General features: G+C 42.7%; 1 protein-coding gene across 12 annotated transcripts in view; it reads right to left on the bottom strand.

Annotated features, from left to right (window-relative positions):
* The window catches only part of LOC118669864 (dynamin binding protein), a 96282-nt gene that overhangs the window by 59775 nt on the left and 21921 nt on the right, over positions 1–14586 (bottom strand). For all 12 annotated transcript variants that reach the window (XM_036336359.1, XM_036336360.1, XM_036336367.1 and 9 more), the window contains 3 exons: positions 14048–14202; positions 12747–12869; positions 4353–6329 (listed from right to left, as the gene is read on the bottom strand). In XM_036336359.1, the coding sequence (XP_036192252.1) occupies positions 4353–6329; positions 12747–12869; positions 14048–14192 (2245 nt within the window). In that variant the 5' untranslated portion in view covers positions 14193–14202. The remainder of the gene's footprint in view (positions 1–4352; positions 6330–12746; positions 12870–14047; positions 14203–14586) is intronic.

Genomic DNA, 14586 nt, shown 5'->3' with positions numbered 1-14586 from the left:
TCCCCGTATGAGTCCTGGGTCCCCAGAGACTTCCCGGAACCGGATTTCAGAGCCGTCGGGAGCTTGTGTCTCCCTCCGGATTCAAAAAGACAGCCGCGTCCTCAGGTGCCAGACCCTTTCTGCGCGTGCGAGCCCCCGTACCTCTGCACTCCACCTCCGCAGCTCCTCCCGCTCGCAGTGTGCTTTTCTTTCCTTCTAGTTGTAGAATTTACACTCAGCCAGCCCTCCTGTAGCTCTGGATGATGTCCACCTTGTGTTTTTGATGCATTTATCGATTGTTGTGGGAAGCAGAAATTTCCCGGTGTTTATCTATGCCGCCATCTTAGTTTCTCCAAATTTGCCTTTTTGAATCCTAAAAAGAATCAGCTGAGAAATCTGGAAACGCAGAGAAAATACTCTAATACTCCTGTGAGAATAAAGCTTAACAATTAGTGTAGAGATGTTCCTAGTTTGAAGGAATCCACATATGTTAAGTTGAAAGAAAGAGCAGAAAATACCCACACAGAGTAAAAGATTAAGATTTCCCGGGACAAGAGTACCTAGGAAAGAAAATAATCAAAATCTAACCAGATTGTTTTGCTGGTAGCTGTTGCTATGTTACGTGTGTGCGTGTGTGTGTGTGTGTGTGTGTGTGTGTGTGCGCGCGCACGCTTGAACAGTGAATCATTCTTACAAATAAGGTAAATATTAACAAGGTTATGTGCAGAGTATATTTTGCACAAATCTTATAAGCGATGGTCCAAGAATATCAAGTTTTAGAAGCAAAACAAGGCCTTACATTGGCAGTTCTGACACATCACTACATCCCCAAAGCCACAGCAAGCCCTAGGATTCTCCATCTACCAGTTTTGAGATATACTTCTAAACTATTCCTGCATTAAATACACAGGTGGCAGAACAAAAGCCTCCCACATTCCAGCCAGCAAGAATTTCTCAATAACGATACTTTTGAGAATTCATAGTGTTTCATAGAAATGTTATGTCTTCTATCCTTAAAAATACCATGCAGTGTTTTTCAATGGATATGTGGGTTAATGGACTGGTACTACGCCATGAAATTGGTATTCTTCTTTATTCAACTGATCTTCTTTTCAGGACTAATTGAATATTCGGTCAGTGTTCTTACTATGTGTTTTTTAATTCTAAAAGATTAATATTATAAAAGATCTACAGTAGGTGGGTAGAGTCTTAATCAGAAAGACTTTTCTTTATTTGAATCCACTAAATACCGCATTCAGTGTATTAATGTTGACTTGATTTTCTTTTTTATATCAATTGCTAATATGATGCAATTACTTATTTCTTACAATCACTGACAGAGCCTCTTAAGGTCATCTTTTTCTGTCTTCATAAAAAGCGTATCCAACAATAAAAGTCCCTTGAAAGAGGAGGAAATTAATCAGTTTAAACACCAGGCTTTATTCCCTGAATCCAGTCTCGTACAATCTCTAATCTTGACATTTAAGGCCTAAGATTTAAAGAACTTTTGGTACAATATTTACTTAATTCTGGTTGGTATTATTTTTAGTGTTTCTGTGCCTCTCAATGAAAATGTTCAGCCTATGGAGAAGACAGATACTATGTATTAATTAGTCCAGGGGTGGGCAAACTTTTTGACTCAAGGGCCACATTGGGTTCTTAAACTGGACCGGAGGGCCGGAACAAAAGCATGGATGGAGTGTTTGTGTGAACTAATATAAATTCAAAGTAAACATCATTACATAAAAGGGTACGGTCTTTTTTTTTCAATAGTTTTATTCATTTCAAAAGGCCGATCCGGCCCGCGGGCCGTAGTTTGCCCACGGCTGAATTAGTCAGTGTGTCACTTCCCACACACTGCAGGCAGTAGACTTATTAAATGCTTGATGAATTGAATTTAGTTTAACTGGATGAAATTGAATTGGAGTTGCTTGTTCTAACTCCCAGAGCTTTCAACGATTTCCTACCTCTACAGTTACTTCGAACTTGGACTACCAGGGGGTTGGGGCTGTCAGAGCAGAAATGTCAGTGAGACAAAGTTACTCGGTAGCAAAATAGTCCAGTTCTGCTCCAGACCCAAAATGAAGTTCTTTATTGTAGCTATTTCTGCTTCCCCTCCTCCTCCTCCTTCAAATAAGAAAATGTATGGGCAAATGCCTTACCATGCTTATCACATGGTAGACATTAAATAGGAGTTTGAGAAATTAGAAGAAAATATTATTAAGAATCATTTCTAATTTAAAGACTTAAGTATAAGTCTGAATCTAGTTAGATCAACAGGGAATAAATACATTGGATGAATTAATTTAAGTATGGCATGATATACAGGTTTTCATAATAGTTCACACCTAAATCTATATTAGTCTTTGGGTCTACACCATTGTTCATGTTGCTCCTTCTAAAGACTATGGAATAATTATGAAGGCATGAGGATTCATTTCCTACAAGTTTTATTTTATATTTTCAAATCTGATATCTTACCTTTTATAGTTTCCTGTTTGCTGCAGATACCTCTTAGCTTGTTTTTTTTCTTTTCTTTACATAGGTAATAAGTAGCCTGGTATGATATTAAGTCTTAGTGGGACTGTTTGTGATGCCACCTGGTTCTCCTTAGTGTGGTTTACACTCCCTGTGTGTCTGTCTTTTACTGTGTGCTAGTCCTAGTGTTTGGAAAACTTTAAGACCTGAGAGGAAGGCACCTCATTCCAGAGAGAGAATTGGCACTTGTTTCTTTCAGTTGTTGGTCAGCAGTTTCTAAATTCCGTAAGGATAGCTCTGGTAGGTTTGGCTCAGTAGACAGAGCGTCAGCCTGTCTCAGGTTTTATTCCAGTCAAGGGCACATGCTTGGTTGCAGGCTCAATCCCCAGTAGGGGGCGTGCAGGAGGCAGCAGATCAATGATTCTCTGTCATCATTGATATTTCTCTCTCTCCCTCTCCCTTCCTCTCTGAAATCAATAAAAATATATTTTAAAAAATAAAATAAAATACATTCAGCAAAGAGAGTAATCTTCGGGGTTCAGGAACAAGAAATTAGAATTCCTGGTAATTCCTAAAATTATAAATTATCCTGTATCTTTAAAAACTTTGTATTTACATGTTCTTAAATGATAATAGTAGTGACCTTAATAATCAACACTGAATAATTTTCCTGTGTCAGTTTAGGATTGTACTAAAGTTTTAGAGATTTTTATATCTGTGTATAGATGAGAAATATATATAAAATAAATGAAGTTTATTATGATGATGAACCAAAATATTATGACAAGATTATATATTTTAATGACATGTAGAAGTGTTCTTTCTTTCTTTTTTTTTTTTTTTACTTCTTACCCAAGGATCCTTTCAGAAAATCACTCGATTTCCAGCCTTCTGATAATACTCCTCTTGGGATTTTTAATTATGTTTTTTCATTCACTTTTAGAAATCTAAAGGACGAGGGAATAGGTATGTGTACTCGGTCTGCCATCTTGGCCCAGTCTCTCTGGGCCACCACTCTCCTGCTTTATCTCTTATTAGTATCCTGCAATTTCTAGACCCGCAGAATACTTTTATTATTCACTTTGCTGATGACATGCAGGTGCAGAGCCCTCGGGCACATGCCGAAGTGGCCTGAGGTCAGGTTCTCCTTGGGTCTTAGAACAACTGCTGTTGTCTCACTCTCTTACTCTTCCTACTCTGCAAATTGTTTCTCCTGGTAGCCTGGTGAACATGAATGAAGTCTCCAGAGGCTGGTCACCCCCAAATTAAGGAACAGCATTTAAACGTCTGAATGTGCAAGGTGGGGAGCAGTAAGCTGGAGTAGTGAAAACCATGGGCTCAAATCCTTGCTCCCTGGACTAGTGACTTAATCTCTACAACCTTCAGTTTCACCATCTATAAAGTAGCCATATGAATTATCCCCGGTACCTTCAGGGTGGCTGTGAAGATTCTTTGTGTATGTAAATGATAGCAAATGCTTATAACAAGCTAATAAATGGAAGTTATTATTATTGTTGAAATCTAGTCTATAGACCATAAAAATACAAGATGCAGTTTTCTCATGAGTCTTAGCCTAGACATCTTCAGTCCTTTAGAAGGGCCAGGTTAAAGGAAGTTATATTTGGGGACTTCCCATCTACATGACTGCTATGGATGTCATAGCAGTATAGGAGGTATAAATGTCACTGAGCTGCAAACAAAGTCAGGAGGCCACAATGGTCAAAAGATACATCAAGACAGAGCAGTCTAATTGTGGTGAGAGAAGAAATGAGGTAATGAAAAAGCAAATCATTCTTTGTCAATCCAAGATGGTAACATATCCCTAAAAAATATGGGTAGGCTACTACTTGGACTTATGTCAAGAAATAAGTATATATTATTTCCTCATCACTTACCTCTAAGCTGCTGGAGTTCCATATTCAAATTTTCAATGTTGCTCTCGTAGAATGCTAGATTCTCCAGGGTCTCTGCCCTTAAGGATTCCTCTTGCTTCTCCAACATTAAGTTTAGCTCTTCGTGAGCCCTGCTATACATATCCAAGTCCTGTTCCATTTCCTGAATTCTCACCAATACTAATGGACACTGGGAAGTTTGGTCCAAAGTCTTTTCGATATTCTCAGGGGCCTCCTTTTCTAGGGTCTCACAGGTGGGACGGTTACAGGTTAGGAGTTTGAGGGGTACCGCATTTGTTTTCTGCTGCGCTGAGGGAGGCAGGGGAGCTGGGCGAGAGGGCCGCACTGCCAAGGGTGGCTGGGGTTTCAGGTTCTGGTCCACCAGCAAATGGGGAGAAGTGGGTGCTGGACGGGGTGGCGGTGGCCTTAGGGCCTTTCTCCTCCCAGGCAGCTCCTGCTGGGTGATTAGCTTTGAGGAACCTCGGACAATATCCTTCTCGGAGCTAAAGTCCATGATTGAAAAGTGGCGCAAAATTTTATCTGGTTCAGTGCCTGACAAGCTCTTCTCAAACTCTATCAGCTGTTGTGTCAACTTCGAATCCAGGTCAACGTTGCCGTCTCCCTGTGGAAGGGCCAATGCATCCACAGCGGGCGCCATGTCTTGCAGACCAGGCTTCATCTCTGAACAAAAGCGGGCAGCATTTTTTTCTTTGAGTGTGTGGTACTTTTTGGTACACCTTGCCTTGCCCGGGAGTTGAGGGCTCAACTGGCTAGGCCTGACCACCCTAGAGGCTGAAAGAGAAGAGCCTTCAGGAAAAGGAGAGGCTCGCTTCGTAAGGGTTTTCGGCTGGGAGTATGTTTTCCTGGAAGGGAGGCTGGAATAGTCTCTAGTCCTTGCTTCTAGAGGAAAAGGGTCAGAGAACTGCCCTGAGCTCGGCTGGCTCCCTCCTGCTCTAGAATAATACTGGTTTTTCTGCAGTTGGGGGTGGAAAGGTACATGAGGTTGGGAGGAAACACCATTGACGACCTCTGAAGAATCCTTTGTGGCAGAGTCTTTGGCAAGAGGCTGTCCATGCCCTGTGCCTGGGCTTCTCGGCGGCCCCCTGGAGGTGCCCTCATCCCAGTGAGAGCTTGTGTTTACTGCATATTCAGAGGTCAGATGATCTGGGGGAGAAGCAGATGTTTCAAAAATAATACAGTTGGACTTCTCTTCTTCATACTCATGAGATTCATGTCCTTCTTCTCCCAGTACTAAGGAGTTCTCTGGGCAATCCAAAGACGTTTCAGGGACCCTGCGAAGGCTGCTTTCCTGTGGCAGGACCACAGTTTCCTCCACCTTTGTTTTAGGACATAAATTTACAAACCGATAAGGAAAGATGCCTGTCCTGCCCTTCAGTGATCCTTCCAGCCAGCCATCTTCCAGGGTCCCCAGAATTCGGATCTTATCGCCTACCTCAAAATCCAACTCATTCGGCTCCAGGGCTTGGAACCTGTAGAGGGCGATTCCGTAGGTCCCTGGCTGCTCGTCCTCCTCTTCCGGCCCTCTCTCCTCTTCTCCTGTAGGGGTGTCTACTTCACCATTTTCCATGCAGTCATCATGATTTCCAGACCTCACCGACTCATCCACAGTCCTCAGGGGCCCCAAAAGTTCTACAAAGCCTTCGGGGAAAATGCCTCTTCGACCCTCTAGTTCCCCTTCAAACCAGCCTGGTTCAGGAACTCCGATAATGGTAATCACATCCCCTTCTCTGAAGTCCAGCTCCTCATCCAGCTGGGCAGAGAGCCCCATCAGCGCCCGGGCCTGTCCCATTGAATAGTCGGGAATCTGCAGCAGGGCACTCTGTGAGTGCCACTGCCGGCTCTGTGAGGACAGGCAGAGCTCCCGAACACACGAGGATGGGAAGAAGCCCCGGGCACCCCAGCAGCTTCGGCCTTGCAGCCAGCCGGCAGTGGGAGTGCCATCGAGAATCACGAGGTCACCTAAAAAAGAGAAGCAAAGATAATGGCCCCAGTTATCACCCCAGAAGAATCTACACTAATAAAAGAGAAACATGCAAATTGGTGTCACTCTGCTACACCCACCAGCCAATCAGAGTGACTCTATGCAAATTAACCCAACAAAGATGGCAGTTAATTTGCATACGCAGGCGCAGAGCAAAGACTGAAGGCTCCGGCCGGAGTGAAGATTGAAGACTGAAGACTGAAGAGGCTTGGCTTCTCCGCTGCGGCCGGAGGGGAGAAGCCAAGCCTCGCTGCAGCTGGAGGGGAAAAGCCTAGCCTCGAGGCTTGGCTTCTCCACTGCGGCCGGACCAAAGGCCTGGGTCCCAGGTGTTGGAGGAAAACTGGTGCCGGCAGCCAGGAGAAGGAAGGCCTATTGTACGAATCTTCGTGCAACGGGCTTCTAGTCCTATATAATAAAACCCTAATATGCAAATTGACCAAACGGCAGATCTATCAGTCACTATGATGCTCACTGACCACCAGGGGGCAGACGCTCACCACAGGAGCTGCCCCCTGGTGGTCAGTGTGCTCCTACAGGGGGAGCACCAATCAGCCAGAAGCCAGACTCATGGCTGGCGAGCGCAGAGGTGGTGGCGGGAGCCTTTTCTGCCTCCACTGTAGGCTGGTGGTAAGGAGCGAGGGGTCCCAGACTGCGAAAGCTTCGGACTGCGAGAGCCCCGAACTGCAAGAGGGATATCTGACTGCTGGCTTGGGCCCGATCCCCAGGGGAAATCGGGCCTAAGCCAGTAGGCGACATCCCCCGAGGGGACCCTGCGAGAGGGTGCAGGCCGGGCTGAGAGGGACCCCACCCCACAGTGCATGAATGTTGTGCACCGGGCCTCTAGCATTTCTATAACTAATACTGTAAACCATCATTTTAAACATTTACCGAATTCAAGGAAATATACACCTAGAGTTTTAAAGCAAAGAACACTTTTGACAACTTAGTGAATTTTGACAATTTGATGACAATATACTGAAAATTCCTATAAAACAGTAATTTTCAAAGTGTGGTCTATGGGATCTGGAGCAAGGGGGCCCCCAAGTTCCTTTCAGAGGGTCTGAGGTCAAAACTATCATATTGTCTTCATCTACTTCACTCAAAACAACATGAAAACAGATACATATCTGAGAATCCAGCTTTATTTTATTAAATTAAACATTAAAGAGATCTGCAAAAATATAAAACAACGTTTTAAGAATCAAATGTTCACTGCTTAGAAAACTAGTTATTTTTGCTAAAAGTATACTATTTATATTAGTATGTCATGGCTTTTAAAAAATGAATAAACATTTTAAAATTTCTCAGTTTTTATAGCTAATATGGTAAAATATAAATAGACCCATGTAAGCAAAGCTCTTGTTGTCCATTTGCTAGTGATTCTTCAATTCTAACTATCAAATAAATGAACTATACCTTCCCTCCAAAACAAGCTCCATGCTGCTAACTTCCTTTTTTCCTCTAATTTCTTCCTTCAGAATATTTATTCCATTCATTACTTGCTCTTTGCTTTCACCTTAGTCCAACTCACGTTATCTCACTCTTATAAATCTTGCCCTTAGACCAGGGGTGGGCAAACTTTTTGACTCGAGGGCCACAATGGGTTCTTAAACTGGACCGGAGGGCCGGAACAAAAGCATGGATGGAGTGTTTGTGTGAACTAATATAAATTCAAAGTAAACATCATTACATAAAAGGGTACGGTCTTTTTTTTTTTTAGTTTTATTCATTTCAAACGGGCCGGACGGGGCCCGCGGGCCGTAGTTTGCCCACGGCTGCCTTAGACACTGTCTCTTCCAGTCTACCAAGTGATTCCTGCCCAAGATTATAACCATATCAATTTTATCATATCCTTTCCTGCTCAAACATTTACCCTGAAGCATGAAGGCTTCTTCCTTCTGTCAAAGGCTTCTTCTCTAATAATCCTATTCTTACTGCCTGGAATATATAAAAAATAAGTTTGCTCTGGATACTCTCTAAAGAGGTTTAGTTACTAAGCTACATGTTTCACCTCAGTGTAACTTGGCATTCCTATCCACTCATAATATCCCCTGCTCCCACCCCCAGCTGTCCAATATATATCACCTATGAGACCCTATTTCACACGAAAGGACTCTCATTGTCTCCTAGACAAGCCTCTTCACCTGAAACCTTAGCATGCCACTCTAAAGAACCTAGAAGACCACATTCATCTTATGTAAATGATCATAGTAAATGATCCATATTACTAATTTTGACACTTATATTTTTATATACTACACAGCCTCTAATGTAAAATTTTGCACTTAGTGGTAGGCACCCAATACATTTTCACTGATTTGATACTGTATTCCTGAAAAATAAGGTCTTGGTCCTATATTTCTATATTCCTTTAATTTATGATTCAATGCCCATTGGTCGAGCTTATGGTCCTGATAACTACAAGTGATTTCCCCTCACCAGCTCTATCAGTGCCACAAGGGAGCTCGCTGGAGACAGCTACTGTTCAGACACAATAGGCCTTTTGGTGAATAGGCCTGTTGGTGAATAAGAATAAAAGCATGCCATACCTCCTACTCTACTGGCTTTGAAATGAACTGGACTTCTTAAAGCTGTAGAATTATAGTATTTTCCTTGTTTTTCCAGATCTCCATGAAAATCTTATAATAAGCCTTGTTTTCCTATTTTCAGCTGGGTGACGATCTTACTAAGCTTTATTACTGACTAGAGGCTTGGTGCACAAATTCGTGCACAGGTGGGGTCCCTTGGCCTGGCCAGCGATCAGGGCCAGCCAGCCGGGGGGAGAGACCTTGGGAGGTTGGCCAGCCAGCCATGGGGGGAGGGACTGCGGGAGGTTGGCTATGGGAGCACAGTGACCACCAGGGACAGCTCCTGTATTGAGCATCTGCCCCCTGGTGGTCAGTGTGCGTCACAGTGACCAGTCAACCCGGTCGTTCGGTTGACCAGTCCTAACAGTCACTTAGGCTTTATATATACAGACAGACTGTCATTCTGTTGGTTGTTTCTATATAATAAAGGTGGGGGTTTTTTAAATCACCATTTAGCTTCCTGAAAAGCACTTTAGAGATCATTGTTCAACACCCTTATTTTATAATCCTGTTTGCTGAATTTTAGCACGAGTCTCTCATTTTCATCTGAAAGACCCATGCAGTTATTCCCCTGGCATCCTAGGTGACTCCTTAGGAATGCAGGCTACCTAGTGGTCATTTCTAGACTTCTGAGACACCAACATGAGGAACTCCTGGTGTACAGTGGCCAGATGTCGAGAACAGAAAAATAAGAAGTGTGGTGACTCTTAGCCTGAGCCTGTCACTCACGCACAATTAATCCCAGAGGCCACACTGCTTGTTTCTTCTGGCTGGACTGTTTTATTTAAACAAGAGCTGCATCAGGAATAAATGAGAATGAATGCAAGTCTTCTTAGAATCTGAATACAAAGAATCTGACTCTGAGTATTAGATCCCTCATTGAATCCTAAAGCCCAGGGCACTAAGTCAGGGGTCCTCAAACTACGGCCCGCGGGCCACATGCAAATACAAATATTGTATTTGTTCCCGTTTTGTTTTTTTACTTCAAGATAAGATATGTGCAGTGTGCATAGGAATTTGTTCATAGTTTTTTTTTTAAACTATAGTCCGGCCCTCCAACGGTCTGAGGGACAGTGAACTGGCCCCCTGTTTAAAAAGTTTGAGGACCCCTGCTAAGTGCTGTATGCAGATTAACCATATATTTTACTTATGTTTACATATGAGCGATATCAGAACCTTAATCCTGATATGTCACATCACAGATTTGACTGATAAATATTTGTAAATAAGTTGTTCAGTTTATTTTTTATTGGTCCTTTTTGAGGGATGAGGAAGTGGCCTAGAAACAAAGTTATAGGCAAGGAATAAGCATTGTGTTATGTAGGGCAATGATTAGTGATATTCATCTCCCACTAATTTCTTTTCTCTTTTCTTTGTGATACTCTCATTTGTATGTGTGTGTAGGGGGGGCAGGGGCTCTCTTTTTCCTCCCTCTCTTTATTTTTTGGTATAGTCAGTGGCCCTGGCTGCATTGATCCTTCTAAGACAGCTGTGGGCAAACTACGGCCCGCGGGCCGGATCCGGCCCGTTTGAAATGAATAAAACTAAAAAAAAAAAAGACCGTACCCTTTTATGTAATGTTTACTTTGAATTTATATTAGTTCACACAAACACTCCATCCATGCTTTTGTTCCGGCCCTCCGGTCCAGTTTAAGAACCCATTGTGGCCCTCGAGTCAAAAAGTTTGCCCACCCCTGTTCTAAGAGATAGACTTGTGGCTGAGTTTAAATATAACTCCAAATACAGGGAACAGTCCAAAACAATAAGATAGCCTTGGGAAAAGGAGAAAGGGTGACATCTGCTGGAAGAATCTCTGGGGTTCTAGTTAGAATCTCCCTGGAAAAATGTACATGCACACAAAACTCCTGCTAATTATTGGGAAACAAGGTCCCCCAAAACACCTCTGTGAACTCTAGGAATCCCAGGTTAAGAATAATAAACATAGCCCAGCCATTGTGGCTCAGTGGTTGAGCATCGACCTATGAACCAGGAGGTCATGGTTCAATTCCCTGTCATGGCACATGCCCGCGGGTTTTGGGCTCGATCCCCAGTAAGAGGTGTGGAGGAGGCACCTGATCAATGATTCTTTCTCATCACTAATGTTTCTATCTTTCTGTTCCTCTATGAAACCAATAAAAAATATTTTTAAAAAAAGAACAATAAAAATAGCTCATCTTTGCCCTGGTGTTTCTCAGTGGTTAGAACATTGGACTCTGCACCAGAGTCTTGGTTTTGATTCCCGGCCAAGGGCACATACCTGGGTTGGGGTTTCCTCCCGATTCCCAGTCAGGGGGCATGGAGGTGGCCCTGTCTCCACACCCTCTGACTGGCCTGACTTGGGCCACAGCCCTCCCGTGGGAGGTGAGTAGGGACAGATGAGGTTCCCCGCCATCGCACCTTGTCTATTCCGCCTGCCTTCCCAGCACTGCTTAGCAAGGAAGTGCACAGAACGCAGGCAGAGTCCCAGTGTAAAGTGAAGTGTAAGAAACTTTCAAATTTGGTTTTGAGATTAATATCGAAATGCAATATGCCTTTCTTCTTACTGACCAAGGGTTAAGGAGGTTTGTGAAGTTTCTCTCTCTCTCTCTCTCTCTCTCTCTCTCTCTCTCTCTCTCTCTCTCTCTCTCTCATACGCAATGTTTAAAAAATTAAGCCATACTCAAAAGAGCAAGTAACAATATTAATAACATATCCAGTAAATTCTACCATTTTGAGACCGTTTTCTGAATCATCAAAAATTGCATTGATATAAGTGTCTGTGCTTATGCAGAAATGCACAGGCTACATCAAGTATACTTGTTGAAACACTTAACAGTCCATCTTTAGAAGGTCACATGTCTATTAGAGCAGCGATCACCAACTGGTGGTCCGCGGACCACTGGTGGTCTGTGAGGTCCGAAAGATAGGCGACCGCTGTATTAGAGTACAAAAGTGGGAAACACTTGGAATATCATTTGAGACCTGGCTATGACTATCCATTTTAAACTGCTTCCTTTTAAACTGGTTCTGATGAGAACTTTAATAATGTTACCGAATGTACGGTAGTAAAATGGGCCTATTTTACATCTGCCTCTTAATTTCCATACCACGTCTGCTGCCCTACTATTAAGCATTAATAAATAATAATGTGGTTAGCAAAACCATATCGGTTTTTATGAGAAAGAAGATATATGTAGTCAAGTGTGGCCATAGCATGGGGCAGTGGAAAAACAATGCTGGACTTGTAATCCACTGAAAGGACTTCACATTCTGAGGCCAAAACTTCTCACCTGCAGGTAACATTGTGTGAATCTCATTTTCATCATTTATTAAATGCAGCTAATAATACCCACTTTGCAATCTCCCAGGTCTGTGTTGAGGATCAAATGAGAATGAAGTTGTGAGGAAATACTGTGGAAATTATAAAATGCTGCTAAAACAGAAGGCATTGGCATTATCAGCACTGTCTTAGTATTGCTGAAGACCTTCCAGAAGTTAGCCACTTGTAAAAAGTCCAAAAAAGATCTATTTGTCAAAATAGACCAACTCTACTGATCTAATTTTTTTTTTAAATATATTTCTTTATTGATTTCAGAGAGGAAGGGAGGGGGAAAGAGAGATAGAAACATCAATGATGAGAGAGAACCATTGATCAGCTGCCTCCTGCACGCCCCCCACTGGGGATCGAGCCCACAACCCGGGCATGTGCCCTCGGCCGGAATTGAACCTGGGACCCCTCAGTCTGCAGGCTGATGCTCTTTCTACTGAGCCAAACCAGCCAGGGCTCCACTGATCTAATTTTAAACAGTCTACTCTTGATCAACTTACCTCGATAGAGGGGAAGACTGTTCAATTCTTGGGATGTGAATTCACAGGTACAGACAAACAGCCTCTCTCCTTGTTTTAGGCTGGGGATGGTCACAATTTCCACAAAACTACTGGGGAACTGTCCTGAAAATAAAAGCAAACATTTTGAAAAAAAATTTTTATGCCTATGTTCCAGGACAAAAATTGTTTTTCTGAGCCCATTAATAGGGCCCAATTAAAAACTCAGTGAGAAAAGGCAATTCCAGCCAATGAATATTTACTGGGTGTCACTTATGCAAGGTGCACTGCAGAGGGGAGAAGGATTAAGACAGTCTCAGCCATGAGAGATCTGAAAATCTAATTCAGACAAAATCTAGTTCAGACATAAACAAAAATTCAATTCTAAAATCCAGCATCACAATACAGGTACACAAATTACTATGTGATTTCAGAGAAGGGAGAGAATGTGTCAGGAAGAATATGAAAAATTTTATGAAAAAGATAGCATTTGAGTCTAAAGATGGGTAGGTTTTAATAGGTAGAGGTAGACGAGAGACAGAGCCTGTCAGTTGGAAAGCATCAGAAGGTTTAATTGACCCCACCTTCTAAATGTCTCTGGTACCTGTCCACTTACCCCCAGACCCCCCACGTTGGGCCAAGCCATCAGCATCTCTCGCCTAGCTTACTGCACCAACCTCCCATCCCGCCTCCCTGCCTTTGGTTTTGCCCCTTGCTACCATCGTTCAATTGGCAGCTGGGAGCTTTCTAAAAATCTGATAAATACCTTAAAGCACACGAATGGTTTCTCATTTCTGTGACTCCTTACCATGGCATAGTCTGTCCTCCATGATCTAACTTCTGCTCATCTCCCAAGCACTACCCCCCTCCTCCACCATTCACACTTCATGCCATACTGAACTTTTCTCAGTCCCTCCGTGTTCTCTCTCATTCCAGGGCCTTTGAACAAGCAATTCTCTCTGCCTATCCTCTTTGCCTTGCTAACTCCTACTCATCATTTTGTCTCAGCTGAGATATCATTTCTACTGGGAAATAACCGATTATCTAACACATGTGGGCTAAGTGTCAACAGGGTCTGCTCTAAGGACTGAATAACATACTCCAACCCAGAGTTACATAAACATATGTAAGTTAGGATGGCATTTCACGTAGACGCAGAGTGTGTGTGTGTTGGGGGGGGGGGGGGAGGGGACTGCCATCTTTCCCTAAGCTAATTAATGAAAGAAATTAGTGGTAACTTATATTGTAAAAAGCAAAAGAAAGGAAACCAGATGCATGGAAAACAGGAGGTAGGTGCCTCTTACCTGTAACATCCTCTTTCTTTCCTAGAAGCCAAAATTCATCCACCACTGCCAACACCTCAATAACATCCCCCACAAAGAGGGGCAGTTCTTCTGATACACTAGGGCAGAAGTCAAAGATGGCTCGAACCACTGACCCAGCCTCCATGTTTTATCACCTGGCCAGAAAGGTCAAAAGAAATGGGAAAGCATAAGTATTTAAGACACTGTAATATAGACAGATATCTTGAGAATGATATAGCTTAAGATATAAAGATACTTATAATAAAGTCAAAGCTAAGCAAATAAAAAGTTTATACTTAAAATTATCAAAGTAGTCTCATTTATTTCTTATAAAATAATTATTTCCTCATACATTTCCCTTGGACATTTTTCATTTGATTCTCAAAGTCATTCTGGAACTGGGGGGGAAAAAATGTGACCTATATCTGTGATAGAAAAGATACAAGTTGGGAAATACAGACTTTTCAATATGCCCGCAGAGGGCAATAAGGAAATTAACAGTTTTCAAGTACGAGGCTACAGAGTATTTTTTTTAAATG

Source organism: Myotis myotis, unplaced genomic scaffold (genome assembly GCF_014108235.1).
Source record: "Myotis myotis isolate mMyoMyo1 unplaced genomic scaffold, mMyoMyo1.p scaffold_m19_p_15, whole genome shotgun sequence".
Taxonomy (NCBI): Eukaryota; Metazoa; Chordata; class Mammalia; order Chiroptera; family Vespertilionidae; genus Myotis; species Myotis myotis.
The sequence above is the reverse complement of the archived record's forward strand: the minus strand, read 5'-3'. Positions and strand labels throughout refer to the sequence as shown.